Raw genomic sequence first — 24,822 nt, 5'->3', positions numbered from 1 at the left:
GATCCCAACGTCGAGCTCATGCCCAAGGCCGGCCTCGTCCCGGCCTTTGACATTAAAGAGCGGTCTATGCCGTCTAAATGGAGGCGTCAGCCTGTGCCTTAATGTACTTTCTCTCTACTAGAGGTGCCACACTCATCCATCCCGCGTTCGTATCGCATCTGTGTAGCGCGATAACACAGCAATCCAGCGCGGCCTCTCACGCCCCGCTCTCTCTCCAACAAGCGTTGTTTTTATGATGCTACCTAGGTGAGAGGAAACATTCACCGCATCTCCCGATATCGCCTTTCGGTCTTTTCGCCGATTCGGGATCTTGGCCGTATGCACCTGGCTATAAATTCAACTCTCAAACTTTACGAGATCAATATGTCTACTTTACTTGATACACCTTACATTTTGTCCGACTTTCAAAAGCAAAAATTTGCACACGATGGGTATTTGCTTATAAATGACCTCTTAGACAGCGATACAACCCAGAGTATTCGTCTTTGGTCCCAGACTGTACACGACTGGCCTCCTTCGCCTGGCAAGTGGATGCACTACGAGGAGCTGTGTAAAGACGGGTCCCGTGTTCTTTGTCGCACTGAGAATTTTTCTGATTACCATTCTGGCTTCGACCGCTTGTTTAGAGGATCGCGCTTGACAGGTGTATTGGAACAGCTCAGTAACGAGCCAATGATTTTATTTAAAGAAAAAATCAATTATAAGCATCCGGGTGCTGGCGGATTTGATGCCCACATCGACGCACCAGCTTATCAACACGCTGGTGCATTAAAGCACTTGACTATCAACATGGCCATCAACGCTGCAAATCTTGAGAATGGGTGTTTGGAGGTTGTCCCAGGGAGTCACTTAATGACTATCCCAATTAGTGACGACAATTGTATCGAGCCGAGCTGGGAAGCACAGCAAACATGGGTGCCAGTGCCTCTTCAGCCCGGTGATACCTTAATTTTTGGATCGTTCCTAGCGCACCGCAGTGGTCCAAACTGCTCATTAAATCGCCGATATGCTCTTTACGCCACTTTCAATCCGGTGTCCGACGGAGGAGATCTCCACAGAGCTTACTACGAAAAGCGACGAAGAGAGTGGCCTCCCACGGCTGAGCGAATTGCCGGCCACGACTATTCCTCAGGCGCGAAGCAGTACGGGTTTGGTTCTCCAATGTGGGGAGCCACATCGATGAGCCGTATGCAGACGGAGCGTCTTAGGAATATGCAGACAAAGAGAGTGTCGTAGTTATGTTGTTAGTGGCTCAGTATACAGGAATGTGAGTTCATTCAAGTCCGCGTTCAAATTTAATGATTCAGTATGAGCATTCTCTTCACTCCATAAAGGAACATCACCTGAGAGTAGATCAAAGCTCTTCAGAACATCCATCCCAGCTCTCCATTCCTCGTCCTCGGTGTGCTGGGTAGCCAATGTAGCCAGCCTATCTTGATCGATAAGAGAGACATGAGATGGCGCTTTTGGTACCGTGGATTCTGTGCTTAATCGATGAGCTCCATAAGTAGAAGGTATGATGCAAGGAATGCTAGTATTTTGCTGAGGCAGAGAAGGCTCCAAAGAGAATTCGGCTCGGAGCTGGTCGATGATTTGCTTGACCTCGGCCGTTATAGTGCTAAGCATGTTTTCTTTGGCAACGCTTTGTGCCACGTGCGTCATAGCTTCCAGCACAGGATGAACGGTTTGAAGTATGGTAGGCAGATTGATTCCTCGTAATATCCTGCCATAATTGTTGTGGCCAAACTGCTTCAAGGCTCTTACTAGGAGAACAATGGCAAACGCAGTCATCGTGTGACAGTACGATGCTTGCCCAACAAGCGGGTCTCTAGGAGATGGATTGTTCCGCAATTGGTTGAGTATATCATAAGCGGAATCCACAGCCTTCTCGGCAATAATACGCCTTTGATCTGCCAAGAAACAGCAGTGCTCAACTACTGAGCTGGTCTCTCCCTTCATTTCCTGCTCAACCTGGAAAGTGAAAAAAGTAGGAACCGTGTCTTTCACAGTCCGGAACGCCATCGAGTGCAAGAACAGCTCCGCGTAAAGGCGCTGCCGATGCAGGTCGGTACGCTCGAAGACCTGTTCGCTAGAGAACTCGTGCACCCACGTCTGAAACCACGTTTCAATGTGGTGATGGAAACGAGCATGGAACGCTAGACCCAGCTCATCCAGTGGCGCATGCAAATCCGACCCAATCTCATCAATGGAGTCGTGGAGAATTTCCCACATTTTGACGAGAGCTACTAGTCGCGTGTCACTTCGATTCGTAGCCCACGGACAATTACTGAGCCACTCAACCGCACGTCGAATGACTTCGTGTTGTCGGGTCATAGGTGGTCGACGATAAGGTATAGAGCCCTGATGGTCGGCAATGTAGATTAGGTAGTACAATCGCGCTTCTTCGTACGCCATTTTCATCTGCACATTATCTCTCTCTGTACAGCGAGGTGAGCAACTCGCTCCTGAGGCTTTGTGATTCGAGCGATGCGTCATAGATTGTCGCTTTCGTCGCAGCAAAGGGGCGCTAGGTACCCAACGTGCGTAGCTCTCGTGCATATGCCTCTCGGTCACAATACGCACAGCTGTTCCTACTAGTGTCCAGCTCACTTCGTTGAACCAAAACGAACCGATCACCAAAGCACGGATGTCATCAAGCTTTTGGTGTCGACTAAATGGTTGGATAGCAGCTAGTCGGATATACTCTCGATACAGTTCTGGGTATTGTGTGTCATCTTCTGAAGATTGACGAGTATGCAGCGCAGCAGCGCATAATATCGCAACAAAGAGCAAATGAGACGAGCTTCGTACACTCTCGATCACTGGGAGTATTTTATGCTGAGAAGCACTGTCCAACGAGCCCCATGAGATCGCCGTCTCGTTGTGCATGTCCAGAAAGCCATGGACAGAGGCCACCAAGTCGCAAATATAGGGGTCGAGAACTTGGAAATAAAAGCAGAACAGCTCCACGGTTTGCCTGAGAGTGATTATGCCTCTCTGCAGGATATCAGGCCGCGTCACCGAGGACCCTCGATCTGGAGCCGTACTAGCCTGAGATAAATCCTCCAGAGACTCATATGATGTTGCATTGCTGCCTCTTGAATTCGTCTTGGGCTCTGCCATAGTGCAGCGTGTCGGCGCTCTGTCCGGTGTACAGTCTTGATTAGTTGGCGCTATTTGCCCTGCCAGGTCGAGGAGTCCCTCGGCCACAGACTGTGAATCATCATTGGAAAAGGAAGCATGCGATGCTTCACGCTGGACAGTGACACGTTTCCACGACGGTGTCTCAGACTCGGGCTGATGCGAGGCTATGCGGGACATGGTCGTGCTTATCTGGTGCAAATACGATCGCAACGAGGCCATCTCCTGCTCCATATCCTCACGCCAGATTTGCTGTTCCTCCAGCTGCGATAGCCAGTCTCGCTTGCGTCGCACACACGGTATGCCTTTTTTTGCACACCGTTGACATGGCTGAGCCTTATCTCGTCCGTCACATCGAAGCTGTGTGAGACTGTGCAATATCGTACTTTTTGTTTACGACAAGCATCGCACGCTATAATCCTCTTGCCTGCCATCACAGACTGGGTCGGCGTGATAGCTGCACCCATCGTGGAAACGTCGGCGACATACCGAGGGACTTGGCTGTTCTCTCCGGGCTTGAAAAACGTGGGCAAATCTCGCCAACCACTGACAAGAGAGTGTCGCCGATTATTTCGGCCAAGTCGCCGAGACTTGTGCACGTTCTCCACATTCTCATAATAGCTCAGAGATGTCACGAAAGACAGTCCATTGTTACATACTTAAAGAGTACTAAATATACGCTATGCCGAGCTAACTAATGTACTCCCGCAAGACGAGAGACGATGTCGGAATTGAGTCGGCCGTACCGCAAAAGGCCAAACTTGATTCTGGCTCAGTACTCATGGTAATATGGTCGGGCATAGCACTAGCCTCGGATGGATACAATTCCCAGGCCTTGGGCTCTGCCAATGCCATGTTTAAAAAACTATATGGGAGAGAATATACAGCCGAAATGCAAGGACGCGTCTCAAGTGCGTACTATGTAGGTCTTTGCTTAGGCTCTCTAGCCTTCGGCATGATGATTGACCATGTCTCACGCAAGGCAGGCGTGGTCCTTGCTACCTGCATTCTGATTGTGGGTGTTGCACTCTGTACAGGCTCATACTCAACGACACCGCATATGATGTTCTGTATGCTTGTTGTATCGCGTGGTATTCTTGGATTCGGTGCTGGTGGGGAGTACCCGGTATGCAGTACTGGTTCCACGGAGGCAGGCGATGAAACTCAAGCAGTGCGTAGGCATCGTGGTCTTATCGTGGGACTCGTCGGATGCACTTCCATTGATTTGGGTATCGTTTTTGGAGGGATTCTTCCTCTATGTGTTTTAGCCGGATTCGGATACACCAATGCAACGCCGCCAGATGAAACAATGCATCTGAGCGCATCTTGGCGCACCACGCTTGGCCTCGGGTGTATTATTCCAGCAACTGTCTTCATCTTCCGGTATCGTATGGCGAGCAGTACAGCATTTAAAAACCACTCCATGACTAGGAGCATAAATTTATCAGTGTACCTTTTGGCCCTAAAGCGGTACTGGCGTCGCCTCCTTGGCACCTGCCTGACCTGGTTTCTTTATGACTTCGTTGCCTATCCTTTTGGTTTGTTTTCGCCCAGCATTGTTGATGGTCTCCCTGGAAACAGCAACAACATCATTCTCTCGATCGGGTACAGCTCTGTAATCAACGCTTTTTTGATTCCTGGCTGCATCTTGGGCTCGCTCGCGTTGGACAAACTAGGGCGTCGCAATACCATGATGGCAGGATTCATCTCCCAAAGCATCGTTGCTTTTGTATTGGCAGGGGCTTTGAATCCTATTCAATCAGTTTTCCCTCTGTTTATCGTATTGTATGGGATCATGCTGAGTTGTGGTGAATTTGGTCCAGGCGTGACGACTCTCCTCGTGAGCTCAGAGTGTTTCCCTACACCTCTTCGTGGCCATTTCGTTGGTATATCTGCAGCTTTTGCCAAAGCTGGAGCAGCCATCGGTACAGTCGTATTTAATAGGATCATGTCAAGCTACGACAGTGAGAATTCAGGTTTGCGGGTGGCTGTATTTGTAGGTGCTGGGCTCTCTCTACTGGGTGCCTTCATCACAATTCTGTGCATTCCCAGCGACCATATTAGAAATCTACAACTGGAGGACCTACATTTCCGCCAATTCCTAAAGGATCATGGTATTACAGATGACGCATTTGATAAGACCATTGAATTTGATACAAATTCTATGAACTCCGATCTGAAGATATGAAAAGAGAAAATCATGCTTAAATCTTCTACAAAGAGTATATGGACTGCTCAAGAGAATTTTTATTTTATTTTTTGCACAACTGGGACTAAGTCTGTGAGCGTGGGAGAGAGAACCAAGTGATGTAGTAATCGAGCAAATGTAGACATGAATGAAATGCTAAATAAAAGGTGAACTGTGGAGTCTCCACGTACGCATGAACGTTACCGAACAAATATTGGGACAATTTCGGCGACTCTGCCGAACCAGAAGTGAGATAAATCAGAAAACTTACGCTCTCTCATAGCATGATATCTGCTTTACATTTGGTATAAATGGCTGAGGGAAACACATCTGCAGAGAAAAGCATTATTGAAAATGCTAAAACTCATGTGAGCTACATTTTCAAACTCTTGAAGGACCAAGGTCAAGGCGATTATTTGGGCGAAGCCATTTCACAGCTGGAACACTGTTTGCAAGCCGCATACCTTGCAGAACAGGAGGTGGACGATGATGAAATCATCATCGCTACGTTGCTCCACGATATTGGGCAATTTCTTCCTTTGAATGAGCTGGGTACGTCTGCAGAACGGATGTTCGATAGTGACTTGGGTGCCAATGTTGGTCGTGGCGGTCACGATACTCTTGGCAAAGACTGGCTGTTGGCTCATAATTGGCCTCAAAGGGTTGCTGATCTCGTTGGCGCCCATGTTATTGCCAAGCGGTAAGTCAAGCCTATTCTCACTTGCAGTTACCTCACTGCAACTCGACCGGAGTACTTTGAATCCTTGTCAGATGCTTCGAAAGCATCACTTCGGCTGCAAGGTGGCCCTTTTCTACCAGATCAACTGCAAGATTTCGAGCGAAACCCTGCCTACAGAGAAATGATTATGCTCCGACTATGGGATGATCAGGCCAAAGTAGTGGGGCTGGAAACTCCTCCCTTAGAGTACTACCAACAAATCGCAGAAAGAGTGCTCCTCCGATCCTGGGGCATCAATAATACTACTTCAAAATAGAACATGGCCTATGTCGATAGTCAGAAACCGAAGCAATACAGCTTTAGACTTTACGTGTCATACATGTAATCGACGGGCTACGGAATACAAGAAAAGCGCCAGTTCATTCCAGTGCGTGCTAGACAGTGTGTAAAGGTATGATTCTCTTTTTAAGAATCATTCCCTTACACACTTTGGCCATCCTATAGAAAAGGAAATCTGTGGGAATGAAAGAGAGATATCCACAACGCCGTGTCGCGGGTTTCATTTTGTGTGGACCCTGGCATGCTCCTGTTCATTGATCCCTGCGGCCACGTAAGCGTTACTCTTTCCAACCTCGAGACAGGCCACGAAAGTGAAATACACAAAGCCAGGACTGATGCATGCAAGCAGCTGCGACTGCCAGGCCTCTGTCTTCTGGAAGAATGTTCTTGGGAAGAGTTTTTTTTTTTTTAAAAAAAAAAACGTCTCATGTGCGAAAAAGAGTGGAACAAGCCTCTCATTCAAGGGAGGCTATCTGACCTCGTGAACCACTGCGATCCTATTTGTGACTGCTGGGTCTCCTTTCAAGTGTACATCGCTCTACACCACAGCGGCAGCTATATCAAACCCGGTATGCGTGTACCTGTATCTGATGAAGACTGGCGCTTTTTGTATCGGAATGTGACACTAATCTCACCCCAATGCGGAAGGAGAGAGATCCTCCACGGTGACGAGAAAGGAGCTTAAATTCATGCAAAAAGATTGTCCCTGAAAGAGAAAACGCGCTTTTGAAAGACATGCGAATGTTTATGCCACTGTGGTGGAGGAGAGCTGCACGTCTGTAGAGTTTTTTTCCCCTTGCTCGCTAAATCTCACACCGCCTTGATTGACAGAGGGTAAAGTGAGAGATCACAACAACGAATCGCTGGGTGCTGGTATGAAAGGGTCCAAATTCACTCACGCATAGACACTACCTTGTTGCGAAGAACGTCTCGCTATAGACGTTACCAAAGACCATGTATAAATGAGACCTTTTTTACCTGTTCATCTTTGTGTTCCAGTGGGGTGACCACGTGGGAACTCTTCTTAAGTGGATCTTACCCGTCATGGCCTTATCGCTCCATTGCCTTCGCTCACCATCATTCCATCATCTGGCATGTCACAGTCGGAGAAAGAAGGTCGGCCATATGGCCTAGTGCGCCGATTCTTCTTTGTCAATATAGTGGCTCTGCAATTTGGTATTGACAGCACACTATGGCTACCTACCGTGTACTCGTACGTTGCATCCCTCCATGATACCCGAGTATCGTACTATGTTAGTATGGCACAATTTCTCTCGGCTGCAGTGCAGTTTGTTACTTCCATGCTGATTGGTCCCATTGTCGCGTACTTCGGTGCTAGCATCAAATGGGGCATCGTCGTCCTGGTATTTTGCTCAGCCGTGGGAAACTTTATCTACTCGTGCGCTGGCCGACATGCCATCAGCTCTGTATGGGCCATTGTTGGTGGTCGTCTCATATGTGGTATAGCCAGTGGATCCACAGCATTGGCTATGGCCTATATCGTGAGCTCGTCGACGTTAGACGAGCGCCTCCCTGCCCTTTCATTGTATCGTACCTTTGGTGGTATTGCCTTCGTAATCGGACCCCTACTTAGTGTGGTCCTTACCCTGTTCACATTTCATATCGGTCTTTTTGCTGTAAGCCCTAATAATGCATCCACCTTCGTTGCCTCCGGCATCTTCCTCTGCTTGTCCATCGTTACAGCGCTGGGCTTGGCAGATAAAAAGGCAACACAGCTCAATTTTGTGACTTATCTCACGAAGCACTCTGAAGAGCTCTTTCAAAATGGCACGGAAGTATGGCTCATGCCGTTTTACATGCTTTTCTTTCTCTTTATCTCGGCCTTCCTTATGGCAGGAGTACAGTTTATCATGTCTGATTTACTGCGCTCCCCCGACCATTGGGGTTTAAACCTTACACTTATTTCGGGCTTGCAAGCCATTGTATTCTTTTTCGCATTATTTGGGAGTCTCTTCGCTGAATCTTTTCGAAAATTCATTGCACAAGTTCTAGGCAATGTGTCAAAGGCGTATGCTGATCTTATTTCTTCGCCGTTGACAGACAAATCAGCTGCTCATGAAAAAATCGTCGCATCTGTACTGCCAGAGATTGTATTATCATCGATATCATTCGCTGGATCCATAATAGGCGCCATCTTGGTAATTGTAAGCCTGTCTATTTACCAAGCAGGGGACCACGACAAGGCAGGGTCGGTGGTGTGTTTCTTGCTCGGTTGCATATTATCGATGCTCGCCTACAACGTCCAGGCCGCATCGCTACCGTCACTGTACTCTAAAAGTATACCTCCCAAGCTCCGTGTTATTATGACCCCGTGGTACGGCGCTACAGTGGCGTTAGGCAAACTTGCTGCGCCGCCCATCATCGAAGCAATTGGATCTTCTCGCACGTCCAACAGCGGCTGGATCGGGTCGCAAGCCCTTTGCATCGGTGTGGCCATAGTGGGAGCTGCTTTACTGTACTTGTCTCGACGCACCCTACTAAGAACAACTCTCCTTCATAATGCATAGAGCTCTCTCTAATTCAGCGTACGCATACATAAAATGCGTCTCTTCTCGCTTGTAGTACGCATACCTCCACATCATCGTCGCTATGAAACCGCGCATCCTCGTAGTGAACCCCAACGCGACAGAGGTATGTGTCGGGTCGAGACTGACTTTCTCCAGAGCTTTACCGATGGTATACGCGAATGTCTTCCTCAGCATCCCGATATTGACTATGACTTTTACACTGCTCCCTTGGCCACAGCGCCTCTATCCATTGAAGGTGTCTATGACAGCATTGTAACCGCCAATGCGTGTTTGCAAGATCTGAAAGAAAGGCTTCACCAATGGGACGGGGTACGTTCACTAACACTCACATTAGTTCGTCGTTGCTTGCTTCTCTGCACACCCCCTAGCGCATGCCCTGCGTGAACTTACCAGCGCTCCGGTCGTGTCGATTCTAGCAGCGCCGATATTGATAGCCTCTACCTTGGGCGGCAATCCTGCTATTATCACTACATCACCACGATGGGTCCCGCTCCTTACGCACGATATCCATACACTGGGCCTCAGTGCTTTGTGCAAGCATGTCGTTTCGTCTGGTATGGCGGTCCTCGACTTAGAGCGGTTGCCTCGTGAAAAGGTCATTCAGACGCTCAGCACAATTGTACGTGATGAACTCGTTGGTTGCCGCGAAGCCGACGTCATCATTCTCGGATGCGCAGGCATGGCAGGTCTCGAGGAGGCTATTCAGCAAGACTGTGGCGATGGCATTGTCGTGCTAGACCCTGTTCGCTGCGCGGTCGAGATGTGTGCTATGGCGCTACGTATGGGCACTAGCACAGCAAAGCGGGGATTGTACGCTTCTGCTATGGCGCCGGCGTCCTCTGCTTGAGTCATTAAAATAATGGTCTGAGACCTTATCTTCTCCACACTCAGCTCCCTCGTTCTCTCAAAAATAAATCTCTCTCTAAAATCGACTAGCGAATCAGACGCCGTATTCTACGATGCGCATATCCTTATCTCCTCTCTTTGCCGCCCACCCAAGGCTTGGTGCACCCACTGCCTCTTCCGATAGTGTAAGATTCTGCGTCTCTTTACCATCTTTCTTCCAGGATGCAGCTCAGAACACTTGTAAAACGACTCGAAACCGAACATCCAGAGGGGATGACTCGTGGCGAGCTCTTTCTTGCCAATGAAGACCTCTTGCCCGTCGAAGAGAAGAAAAAGACTTGGACGCATTTGAGTTTCGTAGCGTTCTGGATTGCGGACTGTTTCAACTTGAACACCTTTACCATTGCTGGCTCTATGATCATGTCTGGCCTAACATGGTGGCAGGCGTTTATCTGCGTGATTATCGGCTACACTCTGGTGGGCCCACTTGTCGTGCTCAATGCGCGGCCTGGTGCTGTGCATGGCCTAACATTCCCGGCAGTGAATCGTACGACCTTTGGTATCTTTGGCTCATTATGGCCTGTCATCAACCGCGCCGGTATGGCTTGCATCTGGTGGGGTGTCCAGGCATGGTTGGGTGGAGAGTGCGTGTATATCGTGCTTCGCGCCATTTGGCCATCGACCATCAACATTCCCAACATCATGTCGCCCGCCTCAGAGACGACGTCTGCATACATTCTGAGCTTTTGCATATACTGGATCCTCTCGCTTCCCACCATCTGGGTCCCGATCCACAGACTCAAGTGGCTTTTCTACGCCAAAGCCATCGTGGGCCCCGCGGTAGGCTTCGCCCTCTTCGGCTGGACCATTCGTCGTGCCGGTGCCAGCAACGTGTTTAGCAATCGCGCCGATCAGATCCCCATCTCAGATTCTGGCAAAGTGCCTCAAGTGCTCTCGGGCTCAGCTCTAGGTTGGGCGATGCTGCGGGCCATTTCGTCGACGTTCAACAACATGTTCACACTGATCGTCAATTCGCCTGACTTTGCGTCGCGCTCCAAGACACCTGGCGCAGCTGTATGGCCCCAGCTGATTGCGTTGCCTGTTGGCTTTACGATCACATCGTTCATCGGCATCGGTATTTGCCGCGCTTCAGGCTTCATCCTGGGCGAGCAATACTGGGACGTTTTAAAAATCATGGACAATCTGCTCGTGCACGACGGCACAGCAAGCCATACCACCCGTGCGGGCGTCGCTATCATTGGCTTGGGCTTTGTGTACGTCCAGTTGCTCATGAACGTAGCGGCCAACTCCATCTCGGCAGGCTGCGACCTCACAGCCCTTTTCCCTCGCTTCATCAATATCCGCCGTGGCGGTTATGTGGCTGCCATCATCGGCATATGTATGAACCCATGGACGCTCTTTACCTCCTCCAGTACATTTACAACGTATCTTGGCGCATACGGTGTCCTGCTCTCGTGCATTGCTGGGCCCATGATCGCCGATTACTGGCTGGTCCGTCGTGGTCACTATCGCATCGCTGACTTGTACACATTGCGAAGGGACGGGTGGTATTGGTATACCTTTGGCGTAAATTGGCGTGCGTACGCTGCGTACCTTGCCGGCTTCGCCATCAATGCGCCAGGGTTCATCCACACAGTCAATGAAAAGATCCAGGTCTCTGTCGGCATGCAGCGCGTGTATTACTTGTCGTGGATTACTGGCACTGGCGTGTCTGCCCTCATATACGTCCTGTGCTGCTTTATCGCGCCTCCAGCAGGTATGAACCGCTACTTTATGGACGTCGACGAGTCAGAGTACTTCACTGAGTATGTTGGCGAAGAATCACTTCATCAGACCGACTCCTGCGAGTACATCGATGACAAGCCTACGACAGACATGATGGCCTTTTAAAAATGTATGTATTCTAATTCATAAATCCCAAGTCTCGTTTCTCGCTAAACAGCCCCTTTGACCCCTTCGGACGCTGCCAAGTTGCACTGGCGGAAAATTCGTACTTCTTTGTCAGAAAATGCGCCGACGACAGTGTGTAGGACACCTCGGTTATGGAAGAGGACCAAGTCGCCTTCCTCCCAGTCGTGGGGGTAGACGTACGATGGGCTAATGGCAGGACGTTGAAGATTGTATACAATCTCCCGCACTTCACGAAGATCGTCGATGACACTTCCATCTTTCCGATGAATTTTGCGCATAGCGGAAGGATGGATTTGTACAGCCAGCTTGCCTGTGAGGGGGTTCTTCCATACCATCGGCAGAATCTGGATTTTGTCCGCCTCAATCGGCGGTAGCTCCTCCTTTTTCAACTCCAACCCTTCACTGTGAAGACCTAATCCCGTGGAGAGCGAGCGGCACTTGCCCATCCATACATAGGGATGCGGTGCATATTCGACCTTGCTCTCGCGCACAAACGCCTTCTCATCCTCACTGAGCCTTTCGTACATCGTCTCTCCACTCACAAAAGCAGTGGTCCCTAGTGGCACGTCCAGCGTCTCCCCTGTGCCATCATCATACAACAGCGTCTGCCGACGGCCTGCAGGTACTGACACAGCTAGGAGCGTGGTTACTTTGGGTGGGTGTCGGCCGTACAAGGCAGCATCAATGTGCCACCGATAAAAGCGCGTATAATCTAGATCTTTATCTTCGGGAATCCGGTCTTTATGAAACGTACGGTGGTGCGGATGCCTAAGTGTGATATCCTTTAGCCCCTCAAACTCTTTCACAAAGCCATGGCCAATCACCTGCACTTGGGGCTGGTGGGGGATGGTTTTCAAGTCCGGATGCAAAATACTCTTCGCCGTGCTTGATACATCCGTTCCGTGGCCGTAGGTGTCGGATGCGGGGTCAAATCGCTTCGTTAGCTCGTACTGCGTCTTGGGCGTGACGTGGCCCTGGTTCTTGAATACAAGCACTTGGTGCTTGTACAGTCCATCGTGAATCACCTCAAACTGCTCGTCCGTCAAGGTCTCTAGATCCACATTTTCGACCAAGGCGCCAAAGTTGATGTGGCTTCCGTCAGGCTGTGAGAGTGGCACAATGCGTACATTCGATGCCATGGTACAACGGGGAACAGGGTAGGCGCACTAACTTTAATATACTCCACAGTGGAGATAAGACGTATGAGTCTTATCTGACGCTGACACTTATCGTTCCCTCAAACGCATGGCTATCTGCCAAGATGTGGCAGGAGCTAGATAAAGGCATTCAGCACTTTATGGCTTTCTTCTCATCTCTCCTGAAGCCTTGGTCGCCATGAAGACGACATGGCTCAAAAAGTTAGAGACGCGGCATCCTGAGGGCATGTCAAATGCCGAGCTGCAAATCGCCAATGAAGATCTCTTGCCGATGGCCCCGGAGAAGCGGACATGGACACATCTTAGCTTTGTCAACTTCTGGATCTCAGAAGGGTTCAACCTGAATACGTTTACAATGTCATCTACGCTTGTGGTGAATGGCCTGACATGGTGGCAGGCCTTTATCTGTGTCATTGTTGGTTATGCGCTCGTCGGGCCCTACTTGGTCCTGAATGCACGGCCCGGTGCTGTCTTTAATATCAAGTTTCCCACTGTGTGTCGAACCACCTTTGGCATGTTTGGATGCTATTGGCCCATCATCAACCGTGCTGGCATGGCCTGTATTTGGTCAGGCGTCCAAGCATGGCTCGGTGGCGAGTGTGTTCATGTCTTTCTACGTTGCATTTGGCCCTCTATCGACTCCCTTCCAAATATCATGTCGCCTACCTCCCAGACTACCTCCGCCTATATCTTGTGCTATGTGATCTATTGGATTTTAATGCTCCCCACGATCTGGGTGCCACTGCATCAGCTTCGCCACCTTTTCACGGCGAAAGCCATTGTCGGCCCAATTGTTGGCTTTGCATTGTTTGGATGGTCCATTCACCGTGGGTTTAAGAGCGATGGCGTGGCTAGCAACTTTTTCCATCGGCCCTCGGATCTCGCTGGCTCGGCTCTTGGCTGGCAGATGACGCGTGGCATTGCCCTGGCCTTCAATAACCTCTTTCCCCTGATTATCAATGCGCCAGACTTTGCCTCGCCTGCGAAAAGGCCTAGCGCCGCTGTATGGCCGCAGCTGATTACACTACCACTGGTATTTGCTGTCACCTCGCTGATCGGAATTGTGATTGCCGCGTCTGCGCAGGCGCAATTTGGGGAAAAACTCTGGGATGTCGTCAAGATCATGGATCGTATGCTCGACTTTGATCAAAGTAGCTCCACACGCGCCGGCCTGGCCTTCATCTCTCTCGGGTTGGTGTACGTCCAGCTCCTGACGAACGTCGCAGCCAACTCGGTGTCGGCCAGGTGCGATCTCTCTGCCTTGTGCCCACGCTTCATCAATATTCGTCGTGGCGGTTACTTTTCTACCCTAATCGCGATTGTTATGAACCCATGGCTTCTCTACACATCCTCGTCGCAGTTCACTTCCTACTTGGGTGCCTTCAGTGTTCTGCTTTCCTGCATTGCTGGCCCTATGATTGCAGACTACTGGCTGATCCGACGTGGTCATATGAATGTAGCGCATCTGTATTCCCTCGACAAGCATGGCTGGTATTGGTACACCTTCGGTATCAACTGGCGAGCCTATGCAGGATACTTTGTGGGCTTTGCCATGAATGCGCCCGGGTTCATCAATACGGTCAACCCCAAAATCAGTGTGCCTGTGGGTCTTTTGCACGTATTTGACCTCGCATGGTTTACAGGCACAGGGGCCTCAGCGTTGGTGTATGTGGTCTGCTGTTATCTGTTCCCTCCACCTGGCATGACATCTCATTTCAAGGAAGTGGATGTCTCCGACTTTGGCTACGAATTTCAGGGAGCCTACAACTACGGCACGCAAGGCGAGGCCTTCGAATCCATGCTTGAGCCGCTGCCGGACCATGCCAAGACCGAGTCACCGGCCGAAGAAAAACCGGCTATCAGCGTGGAAGACTTTCTTCGCGATAAGGAGGTGTGAATGTACATAGGGATGGGAGTTATGCAATTATTTCAAGATCATCGAGGGGCGCGATAAGCTGTAGTCCCTGATAAGGCACCAAGGCCACCCCATGCGGGTCTCTTCTACGCCTTTGACAGCATGGTGGTGACCCAGTTACCATGGGAGGATCTTTCCAAGATGGATCAGATGCCTATGCCGAAAAACAAGGCGTTGCTTCCTGATGCAAAGGAACGTCTGTCGCAATTGGCGGAGCGAATTCATGAGGATATTCGCACTACGAGCCATCACGCGGATTGGATTCCTCGCTTTTCAAATGGTCCTGTCCTTGATGTGCTTATCATTGGAGCTGGACAGGCTGGTTTAGGCGTGGCGTTTGCCTTGCAGAGAGAGCGAATTGATCAGGTCCTGGTCGTCGATCAGGGCGACGATCCCTACCGAGTAGGCCCATGGAAACGGTATGCTCGAATGCACACCCTGCGCAGTCCCAAACGCATGAAAGGGATTGAGATCGATGTGCCCAGTCTGCATATCCAGCGGTGGTTTGAGGCGTGCTATGGTAAAGATGCTTGGCTTCATACAGATCTGGTGCCACGCATGGACTGGAACGATTACTTGGTGTTCTATCGATGGGTCACAAACATCGATGTACGTTTCCGCACACGCGTCATAGCCGTACATCGTCCTATCGACGCGGAAGGCCCTTTCGAAGTCGACATGTGTGAATCGGGGAACGAACACCATCAGCACAAACTCTATGCCCGTCGTATTGTGTTTGCCCTTGGCCTCATTGGCGGCGGCGGGTCGTACGTGCCACCGATGATCGCTTCGCTACCCAAAGAAAAGTGGTTCCACTCGGAGGAAGAGCTGGACATGGCCTCGCTACAGCACAAACGCATTGCTGTGCTTGGCGGCGGCGCGTCAGGCTTTGATAATGCCGGCTCAGCGTTGGAGGCAGGCGCCAAAGACTGTGTCGTATTCATGCGTCGTAGTGAAGTGCCTAACAGCAACCCACTGCGCCGGATGGAATTTCCTGGCATGCAAGAACATTACTACGATCTAGATGACGCATCCAAGCTCGAGTTTACTCTATTCAACGGCGGCTTGCCTCAGCCACCGACGCAGCATACTATCTGGCGCTGCTTTGAACACTCCAATTTCCAGTTGCGCATGGCGGAATCTTGGGAGAAGATCGAAGAGCAGGACCACGGCCTTGTTATCCACACACGTACGCAGGCTGGCGACTCGTTGCAGTACAATGTGGACGTGATCGTGGCGGCAACGGGGTACACGGTCAACCTCTCTCTCCGCCCCGAGTTGAAAGAGTTCCTAGACGACATCCAGCTGTGGTCCGAGGCGTATCCGCCCTCGGCCACGACGCCCGCGAAGGATAATCCCTACTTGGGCTCTGGATTTGAGTTTACGCCTCGTGACGCTTCAAAAGCCCCATGGATTGCTCGGCTCCACCACTTTTCTACCGGCGCACGTACGTCCATGGGTGTAACTGGCAATCAGCTCTCTGGGATTTACGGTGGTCTGAAGCGTATGGCTTGGTCCATCGCAACGTCGATCACCAAAGAAAACTGGCCCATTCTTATGACAGAGTTCCGTGCTTTCCAGCACATTGAGGTCACCAATGTCGGCCCTCATGGTGAACATGATCGACCGTATGCCAGTCAGCCACAATACTGTGGTGAATGTACCATTCTTTCCAACTAGATAGTTTGCCTTACGAGCCTCGGTAGGTACTATATCCAAACGGCGACAAAATGAGGGGGACATGGTAGTGAGATGAGGGATTTGCCACGTAAAATGCCACATCCACTCGTGGGTAAAAGAACTCTGACACATGCTGGCTCTCAAAGTAGGCAGCTGTATCAAAGATCATATGGTACACGCCCTGTGTGAGGTGGACATCTGCAAGGGAAATTGTACGTCCATCTTCGTTAGTGACACCTTCCGCCACTTTTTCTTGTTTCGCATCCGTAAGAACAAACGGGACACCCACAGCAGGGCGTCCTTGCTTGGTGTCCAGTACGTGGGTCGAAATGGTCATACGAAAGGAACCTGGCGTGTGGAGCATCATTGCTTATCTATCAGCGCACGTGGAGTGATAAACCTTGCTGGAAACTGCGTCGGCGTACCTACGCCTGCTCTTCCATCATGCCCTTCATCCCGATCGCGGATGTCAAGGCGGAAGCGCTCAAGTCGCGCACTGCAGAACTCTCGTGTGCATCACTGGGAGGTCACGTCCTTTCATTTTCCGACGAATGGTTCGCCGAAGCGACCAATCTCATTAAACCTGGTCCTGCTGAGTCCTTGGAGGGCCAGTTTGGTCCGAACGGCGCCTTGTATGATGGCTGGGAAACACGACGTCATAACCCTACGTACGATTGGGTCATATTGCGGTTGGGGCCCAACGGCGGCAGCTACATTGCCGGCTTCGATGTGGATACAAGCACATTCAATGGCAACGAAGCGCCGACCGTTGAGATTTACGGCGCTAACACGGAGGATGCTTCCCTGGCGTCGGATGATCAACGTGTACGTTCATGCAAACTAATCCAAAGTGGGAGCTACTTCTTCCCCAAACCCCTTGCGGACCTGCTGCCCATCATTGGTTTGAGCAGGACGACGGCCAAGTCACATCGAAGAGCTACACTCACATCAAGCTGCATATGATCCCTGATGGTGGTATCTCACGGTTCCGTGTGTTTGGCACTGTGAACACGCCATCGGTGGGGCATGCAGTGAGTGAGGTGACTGCGGATGACAAACCGGAACTCAACACACTCGATTTAGCCCATGTCCTTAACGGCGGCCGTGTTGTTTTGTACGTACTCTCACCCTAACCTTAGCACCAATGACCAGCACTTTGGCGTGGGATCGAACCTTATTCTCCCAGGCCGAGGAAAGGATATGGGTGATGGATGGGAGACCAAGCGATCGCGTGTGCCCAACCACCGCGATTGGGTCGTGATTGAATTGTATGTATAGGACGCGCTCACTGGCCAGGGCTGAACCAGGTGTTTTGGACCGCATCGAAGTGGATACACTGCACTTCCTAGGCAATTTCCCGGAGAGTTTCCAGCTTTGTGGCTGCGATTATAGTGGCAAGGACCTGGTCCCCCCTGCGCACGACGAGCTAGAGTCCAAGCAATGGCATCCAATTGTGAGTCGCAGCAAGCTGGGACCGGGCCGTATTCATGCTTTTGACGTGCTGGATGATGCCAAGAAGCGTGTCACTACGCATGTCCGTCTCACGATTTTCCCTGATGGAGGTATCAAGCGTCTCCGTGTCATAGGCCGCCGTGTGCGTGCCTTGCAAAAGGCAGGTATTGACATTTCGTCCGCTTCAGCGTTGGCCGCCCTCCCTGCCTGCGCGTTGCCTTCGACTACCAGCACACAGCCTGTCATTCGTGAAGCTGATGAACTCTCGCCACAGTCCTTTGCAGCGTATGGCCAAGTACTCTTTGTCCCGGATGCCGAGACCATTCCCCCTGGTGGCGTGAAAACAGTGAATCAAGGCACTGCGAAAAAGTACTGCGAGCTTGCGCATGTAGTCAATGCGTATCCGTCCAGTGAGAACATCAACACGAACATTCATGTGTATGTGAGCACTCCACGGGCGCCTCGTACGTCGCTTCTGCCTTTCCCTGTGAGTGTGCTGGAGCGACACCAGTACACTACGCAGTTGTTCTTCCCGATTTCGAGTCCGAATGGCGCTCGTGCATCGGGTCAAGAGGGCTACCTTGTCATTGTAGCATTGCCAGGCAACGATGGACAGCCTGACCTCCAGACACTCAAGGCGTTCTGGACCGAGTCTGATCAGGGCATTTCGTACCATCCAGGTGTATGGCACCATCCTTTGGTCGCTACAGGCACTACTCCTACATCATTCGTGTGCGTTGTAAATGAATGTGCATCACAGCCCAAGTTGGACTTGGACGAAGTATTTTATCACTGAGTAGGCGGGTGTGTCTTGCGCCAGTGCTCAGCGATCTGCTGTCGCGTAGCAACCCAGACGCCACTGCCTTCTGCCTCCAGCTCGGCCTGGCGGCGTTTGACATAGCCCAAAAAGCGGCGCAGTGCCATCGCACGCGCCGGACGCCCGACAATACGGCAATGGAGACCAATGGACATCATCCGTGGCGACGTAGCTCCTTCAATGACTAGGGTCTCAAATGCGTCGACCATGTACTGGTAGAATGACTCACTGTTAAAGAACCCTGGCGTATTGCAGAACTTCATGTCATTCACATCCAGTGTATACGGAATGACCAGCATATGCTCACCCATGGTGCCATCTGGCGCAGGCACATAGTAAGGCAGGTCCTCATCATAGGCATCAGACTCATACAGCTCTTTGTGTAGACCCCGTTTCTTGTACTCTTCGTACACAATTCGGCGTGTCTGAAGTGATTGACGACCCGTGTACCAGCCGATCGGTGGCTGGTGCGTAGGACTCGCTTTTTGAATAGCATCAATTGCCTTGTTAACATGCTCACGCTCCTCTTCTTCTGGCATTTTGGAGTGGTCAATCCATCGGTAGGCATGGCTAGCGACCTCGCAGCCTGCTTCCTGCATCGCGCCCACCACCTGCGGGTTGTGTTCTACAGCGCGACCCACCGACCAGGACGTAAACACAAAATTGTGCTCGCGGAAAAGGTCAAGCACACGCCAGAAACCACGATGTGAGCCATATTCATAACAGGACTCAATGGAGAGGTTCCGAAGTCCCTCCGGCGGTGGGCCACTAGGCGGCCCAAACTCTGTCAGATACGCTTCGGCACGGGCATCGCCTTCCAACGGCGAGTTCTCACCGCCTTCCTCGTAGTTGAGCACAAACGAGATGCACACTCGTGCATTGTTGGGCCACTGTGCGTGTGGAAGCGTGCGGCCGTAGCCGACGAGATCACGCGTTTCGTGAGGAGAGTATGGCATAAGGTAAAACCCTGCTGCGCCAAGACCAACTCTTATCTTTGAGGCTTATCTAATTAAGAGGGGGGACATCTTCTACATTGCAAAACAGTGATTTAATGCGCAAGCGGAGGTGGAACAGACAGGGAGCCAAAGGCAATGGTCGAGTTGGGAATACCACCAGCGTTGCCGGAAATAGGGAAACCTTGCATCTTGCACTGATCTTTTAGGACCTTGGGCACATGCAGGGATGAAGCTTGATCAGGAGCCTGGATCATGAGCATCGCCATACCAGCTGACAGGTGCCAGTCCATATGACAGTGCATAATCCATGCGCCAGGGTTGTCGGCACGGAAACGGATCGTGACACTGCCACCGCTGGGCACAGCTACAGTATCACGTCGCACAGGGTTCTTCTGGTTCTCACGCAGTGGTGGATTCTTCTTTCGGTCCATGGTCCGAAGATCGCTTACCTTATTTACCACTTGGAACTTGGTACCGTGCAGATGGAATGGATGCTTGTCCTTGGAGAAGTTAAGAATAACCATTTCGACCATCTGCATATGCGATGCCACAACTGCATTGGAGTAGGGGCCATACGACGCAGCGTTTGTAGCATACGACGGAGGAAGTGTGGTCATACTCAAAATGGAAGGTGTCAAAGGCGGTACAAAGGTTTTGTTGTTGAACGTGCCACGAACAATGCCATCCTCGTACATGGGCATTCCTGCAATCATATTGACAGACATATCAGCCTCAACCATCGGAACCACGTCGACGGGCTTCAACCGAGTCTCATCAAAGAGCAGCTCGTATGAATCCACTGTAGGCCTGTCAGATCCCATCTTGGCTGTTCGATTTCCATACGAAATAGTGCTAGTCAGATTTAATGACAGCGACGATCGTGGCGGGAACATCGATGGGTCCATATTCGCATGCATCTTCCAGTTGTGCGACGTTTCATTCCGAGCTTCCACTAGGATGGAATACCGTTGACCAATGGTGATCTGGAGTGTATCGATAGGATAGGGTTCTACATCCACACCATCCACTTCAATAATGCTCATTTTATGGCCTTCCAGCCATACATTAAACATGGACGCAGCAGACATGTTGATGACTCGCAAACGATACTTCTTGCCAGGTTCGAATGGCAGTGTGGCATTCTCGTTGAATCCGTCCAGATACTTGGCCTCCTTTCCAGCTTTGGTATGCGCAAAGTACATCAATCCAGATGATGGGGTAGGATAGGTACCATTTGGCTTTAAGTACACATGCTTCACGAGATAATGGTGTTCGTGACGATACCAGTCTGCCAGAATAACTGTATAGTCGTCATCGTATTGGTGTGGTTCTCCTTCACTGTTGTGGATAATAAAAGGAAAACGAAGACCATCCACGTACTGGCCCTTGTAATGCCCATGCATCCAGTACGTGCCAGTCTCTTTCTTTGTGGCAGTCGAACCATGTGGCGAATTCAAGATCTCGTACGGGTACATTTGCCCATCCGGTACAGGGCATTGAGCAACGCCAGCTGCACCGTCAAAATAATTGGTACCGTTGTAAAGCAAGCCATGCGCATGCAGCGTAGAGACAGTACCATCCCCGAATGTGTTCCTGTAATTGACTTTCAAAATGTCGTTGGACATCACAGAGACGGGCGCAGGCGGCCATTGTCCATTAATTCCAATAGCCCGGCGCGAAAACTGGCCATCCAAATTCACACCATCAATCCAACTCACATTGAAATCCAGCGTAATATCTTTTCCCTGCACCTGCAGCACAAGAAATGCAACTAGGATCAGCACGACCCACATCGGTACTACTTAGAAAGGGGGGGAGATCAAGGATGATCCTTGCATGTGTGCTTTGACACCGTCAGGCTCAAGGCATGCTCTCACAATTTCTATATATTCCGTGTTTCATTGGTTAATGTCATTTCTTACACGGCCTCTCATGCAGGTACCATATTCCCGTTGGGCTTTTTAGACCGTATAAGAGGGCTTTTTTACCGCACGCACACTGCATATAATGGAGGAACGTGACAAGAATTTCTTCTATTTGAATTACGCTGCAACGCGTTGCGAGAGAAAATCTTTCTGAATGGACAGTGAAAGAGAGCAAATGCGTCCTAGTAATAAATTACACGGATGTCCGTCGACCAGTTTAGCCAATAAAATTTTGTTTATTTGGTATAATCTCTCTCTTTTTCGCTTAGAAGGCTACGACTGTGTCAACGCTTAGTCAATGCACCCGTGCCGGAGTCTATTTCCATAAAGGCGAATGATTCCCCGGACGTGCCTGTTTTCTAAAGTTGGTTGGCTTCGTTAAAAATAGACTCTGTCCTCCGTTCAATAAAATACTGTCACTATGCGCATGTGAACCAGGGTTTTTTTTTCACCGAGTTGATTGACGTCTCTCCGAGTAGTAACGCAAGCACCATCTTATGGCATCATCACTGTCTTCGACTAGACCATGTCCTAAAGCGGATTCATGGCGCTTTAAGGATCCCGCAGAGCTGGACTGGATTCAACGTCTCCTAGCTAAGCGTGTATCCTTTCTACCACGCGAGTCTGAGTATACTATCCCTAAGCGAACAGGCAAAGTTCCCGTGGTATCGCTATGGAAAGAGTTTAAAGATCTTGGTCCCTATATTATTGTGCCATCACTTGCCCGCTTACTATATATGAAGTGGACAGGTAATACAGTGCATCCAGTCCTTTGGTATATGATGCTTGTCGTACACACTAATTATTTCTTCCGCTATATGCAGAAACGAAACAGATCCAAAATCCTCAAATACGGTTACCTGGACGCTAATGTGCCGCGCGATACAGTGCCAGAAAGTATGACAACCAAATTCTTTTACGAGATTTTAGCTGGTGTTCTGGTCAGACCTCTCTTTTTCTTTTTACTTGCCTACGACCGTGCCTCTGTCCCGCAAATCACAGTTTGGCTTCCTGTACAGCTTTTCTTCTTCACTTTAATTATGGATTTCATCTATTACTGGGTCCATCGCGCCACGCATGAAGTGGAATGGCTTTGGAAGTTCCACCAAAAGCATCACACGACGAAACATCCATGCCCGTTTTTGCTGGCATATGCGGACGAAATACAGGAAGTCTTCGATCTCATTGGAACCCCTTCTCTGACCTATGCGCTATATCCCGTACCTTTCGATGTTTTGTACATCTGGTCGCTTTTCCTTGTTGCTATTGAGGCCATGGGCCATTCAGGCGTGCGGTTGTATTTCCCCGGCCTGCTCACTTTTGGCATCTTGCGTCCCGTTGAATGTGATATTACTGTGGAAGACCATGATTTGCACCATCGATATGGCTGGAAGCAGAGCTATAACTACGGCAAACAAACTATGCTGTGGGATCAGCTCTTTGGAACAAAGGCGGAAAGGCTGGAGACGTCGTATGACAATGTGGATTGGAACAATGTTTGTGATGTATAATGTCTTTTGCTAAAAGGCCTTGTTGTATGGATAAAATTTCTCTGTGGACCGTGGACACATGCATTTTACTCGATTCTGATTGAAACATAAATATGAATATGTATGTCTAGCCAAATTATTTGATAGAATGAGAGTTCCCTCAACTCTCAACCCTATCACAAAAATTGCTAATTTTTGCTTAGTGGGCGGCTGTAACATTGACCACGTGTGAATTCTCTTTGGTGCTTAAACCTTATAGAATGAGGACAGGCACGCCAAGGATTGGCATCCTTATTCCACGTTCCTTGTCTCCACATTCTTCCTGGGGCACGTTCAGATTTTGCCCTACATGGTTCAGTGCATGAGTTGTATAAGTAATCAGTGTAGGATGCGCCCGCTATGACCTTCGCAGCGATGCGTTTCTTTATTGTTGGTATCATTGCAAGCATTCTCGGTGCCACAACGGCTCAGAGGATCTTCGGGACACCTACTCCCAAGGTGGAAAATGCACTCACCGAGCGTCTCTTCCCTGAGCTTATTCAATTCTGGAAAGCATCAAACTTCACTTGGCCTAAGGAAGCTCTTTCTTCTATGCAGCAGTTAGCTGCAGACAGGAAGAACCGTATCCAGCAGAATGCACGCTGCGACCCTCTTCCTCTATGCATAGTTCAAGCTTTGAACATGGCCTCTGAGGATGAAGCGAAAATTACTGAGGCTTTTCATGTTGCTCACGCACCGCAGTCACTACTGGATATCTGGCCACGCTATGTGGAATCCATTCGTTACATGTTCGCTGTCTATGGAAATGGAACAGCTTCTCGTTCTGAGGAAGATTCAATGCTGTACAACCCCAAGAAAGCGGACTGGGAATACTACATTACGGGATATGCAGACTATCTCGGCTCCAAGTACTCGGGATTCGTCCTTCCACCTTTCGACTACATCCAGACGGCCATGACACTACTTGATGTGAACGACCGTACCAATGCTGTCTGGTTCAAAGATCTTTGGCAACAACAGAATGCAGGTGCACTGGCCCTGTCCCATCACATTCAATGGGACAACTACAAGTACTCCGCTATTCTTGTGCCTGGTATGGGTCCTGAGCTTACAGATGAGCCCCTCTCTCCCCAGAGCAAGATGCGCCTAAATATTGCCGTTCAGCTATTCTATGAAGGCCAAGCACCCTACATTGTCGTGTCCGGTGGAGCAGTCCACCCGGCTCACACGCCATACACAGAAGCATACAACCTGCGTCAATGGCTCGTTGAAGAACTTGGCTTCCCATCCGAACGCGTTGTAATGGAACCACACTCTCGTCACACTACGACAAACTATCGCAACACAGCGCGGGAACTGGACGTTCTCGGTGCACCGCATGAAAAGCCAATTTTGACTGTCACCAACTCGGATCAATTTGACTACATCCTCAAATTAAATAAGCACCGAAAGCCCAAGGACGGTGTGGTCTATGCTGGTCAAAGGGATCTTGGGTATACCATTGGCAAGGTAGGCCCATCTCACGGCAAATTCCTGATCGAATTCCGCCCCAACTGGGACAAGATCTTTACGATTGACCCTATGGACCCTCTTGATCCCTGATTTTTTTGGTATTGCATTTGTACTAAATTTAAACATTCTTTTTGACATGCACAGCCTCCTCCACGCGTTATGGACCACGCTTTGAGTACGAAAAATTTATGGCGTACGAGCTTGTAGACGGACCAATCAATGACAGAGTAAAATGCAGGGGACG

General features: G+C 50.1%; 13 protein-coding genes across 13 annotated transcripts; 9 read left to right on the top strand and 4 right to left on the bottom strand.

The window, feature by feature from the left end:
• Positions 1-4,096: 4,096 nt before the first annotated feature.
• On the top strand, positions 4,097-4,409 carry Malapachy_2047 (hypothetical protein; the record flags this gene model as incomplete). Its single annotated transcript, XM_018136541.1, has 2 exons — positions 4,097-4,267; positions 4,314-4,409. 2 exons carry the CDS (start codon positions 4,097-4,099, stop codon positions 4,407-4,409), a joined length of 267 nt encoding a protein of 88 aa, XP_017991482.1.
• Positions 4,410-5,640: 1,231 nt separating this feature from the next.
• On the top strand, positions 5,641-6,033 carry Malapachy_2046 (hd phosphohydrolase; the record flags this gene model as incomplete). The annotated part of the gene is made up of 1 exon (XM_018136540.1): positions 5,641-6,033. The coding sequence occupies one exon, from the start codon at positions 5,641-5,643 to the stop codon at positions 6,031-6,033; it is 393 nt and encodes a 130-aa protein (XP_017991406.1).
• A 2,924-nt stretch (positions 6,034-8,957) lies between these two features.
• On the top strand, positions 8,958-9,743 carry Malapachy_2043 (carbon-nitrogen hydrolase; the record flags this gene model as incomplete). Its single annotated transcript, XM_018136537.1, has 3 exons — positions 8,958-8,999; positions 9,032-9,205; positions 9,231-9,743. 3 exons carry the CDS (start codon positions 8,958-8,960, stop codon positions 9,741-9,743), a joined length of 729 nt encoding a protein of 242 aa, XP_017991473.1.
• A 272-nt stretch (positions 9,744-10,015) lies between these two features.
• Malapachy_2026 (uracil permease) lies at positions 10,016-11,653 on the top strand (the record flags this gene model as incomplete). The annotated part of the gene is made up of 1 exon (XM_018136521.1): positions 10,016-11,653. The coding sequence occupies one exon, from the start codon at positions 10,016-10,018 to the stop codon at positions 11,651-11,653; it is 1,638 nt and encodes a 545-aa protein (XP_017991249.1).
• Positions 11,654-11,697: 44 nt separating this feature from the next.
• On the bottom strand, positions 11,698-12,813 carry Malapachy_1969 (alpha-ketoglutarate dependent xanthine dioxygenase; the record flags this gene model as incomplete). Its single annotated transcript, XM_018136465.1, has 1 exon — positions 11,698-12,813. One exon carries the CDS (start codon positions 12,811-12,813, stop codon positions 11,698-11,700), a length of 1,116 nt encoding a protein of 371 aa, XP_017991383.1.
• A 196-nt stretch (positions 12,814-13,009) lies between these two features.
• Positions 13,010-14,728, top strand: Malapachy_2027 (uracil permease; the record flags this gene model as incomplete). Its single annotated transcript, XM_018136522.1, has 1 exon — positions 13,010-14,728. The coding sequence occupies one exon, from the start codon at positions 13,010-13,012 to the stop codon at positions 14,726-14,728; it is 1,719 nt and encodes a 572-aa protein (XP_017991248.1).
• Positions 14,729-14,848: 120 nt separating this feature from the next.
• Malapachy_2035 (hypothetical protein) lies at positions 14,849-16,426 on the top strand (the record flags this gene model as incomplete). Its single annotated transcript, XM_018136530.1, has 1 exon — positions 14,849-16,426. One exon carries the CDS (start codon positions 14,849-14,851, stop codon positions 16,424-16,426), a length of 1,578 nt encoding a protein of 525 aa, XP_017991225.1.
• Positions 16,427-16,436: 10 nt separating this feature from the next.
• Positions 16,437-16,763, bottom strand: Malapachy_2025 (5-hydroxyisourate hydrolase; the record flags this gene model as incomplete). Its single annotated transcript, XM_018136520.1, has 1 exon — positions 16,437-16,763. The coding sequence occupies one exon, from the start codon at positions 16,761-16,763 to the stop codon at positions 16,437-16,439; it is 327 nt and encodes a 108-aa protein (XP_017991246.1).
• Positions 16,764-16,870: 107 nt separating this feature from the next.
• On the top strand, positions 16,871-18,674 carry Malapachy_1994 (allantoicase; the record flags this gene model as incomplete). Its single annotated transcript, XM_018136489.1, has 4 exons — positions 16,871-17,251; positions 17,278-17,540; positions 17,566-17,694; positions 17,723-18,674. The coding sequence occupies 4 exons, from the start codon at positions 16,871-16,873 to the stop codon at positions 18,672-18,674; spliced, it is 1,725 nt and encodes a 574-aa protein (XP_017991258.1).
• Positions 18,668-19,651, bottom strand: Malapachy_2017 (chitin deacetylase; the record flags this gene model as incomplete). The annotated part of the gene is made up of 1 exon (XM_018136512.1): positions 18,668-19,651. The coding sequence occupies one exon, from the start codon at positions 19,649-19,651 to the stop codon at positions 18,668-18,670; it is 984 nt and encodes a 327-aa protein (XP_017991280.1).
• Positions 19,652-19,743: 92 nt separating this feature from the next.
• Positions 19,744-21,444, bottom strand: Malapachy_1980 (fet3 protein; the record flags this gene model as incomplete). Its single annotated transcript, XM_018136475.1, has 1 exon — positions 19,744-21,444. The coding sequence occupies one exon, from the start codon at positions 21,442-21,444 to the stop codon at positions 19,744-19,746; it is 1,701 nt and encodes a 566-aa protein (XP_017991221.1).
• A 1,172-nt stretch (positions 21,445-22,616) lies between these two features.
• On the top strand, positions 22,617-23,087 carry Malapachy_2045 (sterol desaturase; the record flags this gene model as incomplete). Its single annotated transcript, XM_018136539.1, has 1 exon — positions 22,617-23,087. The coding sequence occupies one exon, from the start codon at positions 22,617-22,619 to the stop codon at positions 23,085-23,087; it is 471 nt and encodes a 156-aa protein (XP_017991209.1).
• Positions 23,088-23,465: 378 nt separating this feature from the next.
• Positions 23,466-24,668, top strand: Malapachy_2038 (hypothetical protein; the record flags this gene model as incomplete). Its single annotated transcript, XM_018136533.1, has 1 exon — positions 23,466-24,668. One exon carries the CDS (start codon positions 23,466-23,468, stop codon positions 24,666-24,668), a length of 1,203 nt encoding a protein of 400 aa, XP_017991230.1.
• Positions 24,669-24,822: the final 154 nt, after the last annotated feature.

Source organism: Malassezia pachydermatis (genome assembly GCF_001278385.1).
Source record: "Malassezia pachydermatis strain CBS 1879 chromosome Unknown scaffold5, whole genome shotgun sequence".
NCBI classification, from domain to species: domain Eukaryota; kingdom Fungi; phylum Basidiomycota; class Malasseziomycetes; order Malasseziales; family Malasseziaceae; genus Malassezia; species Malassezia pachydermatis.
The sequence above is the reverse complement of the archived record's forward strand: the minus strand, read 5'-3'. Positions and strand labels throughout refer to the sequence as shown.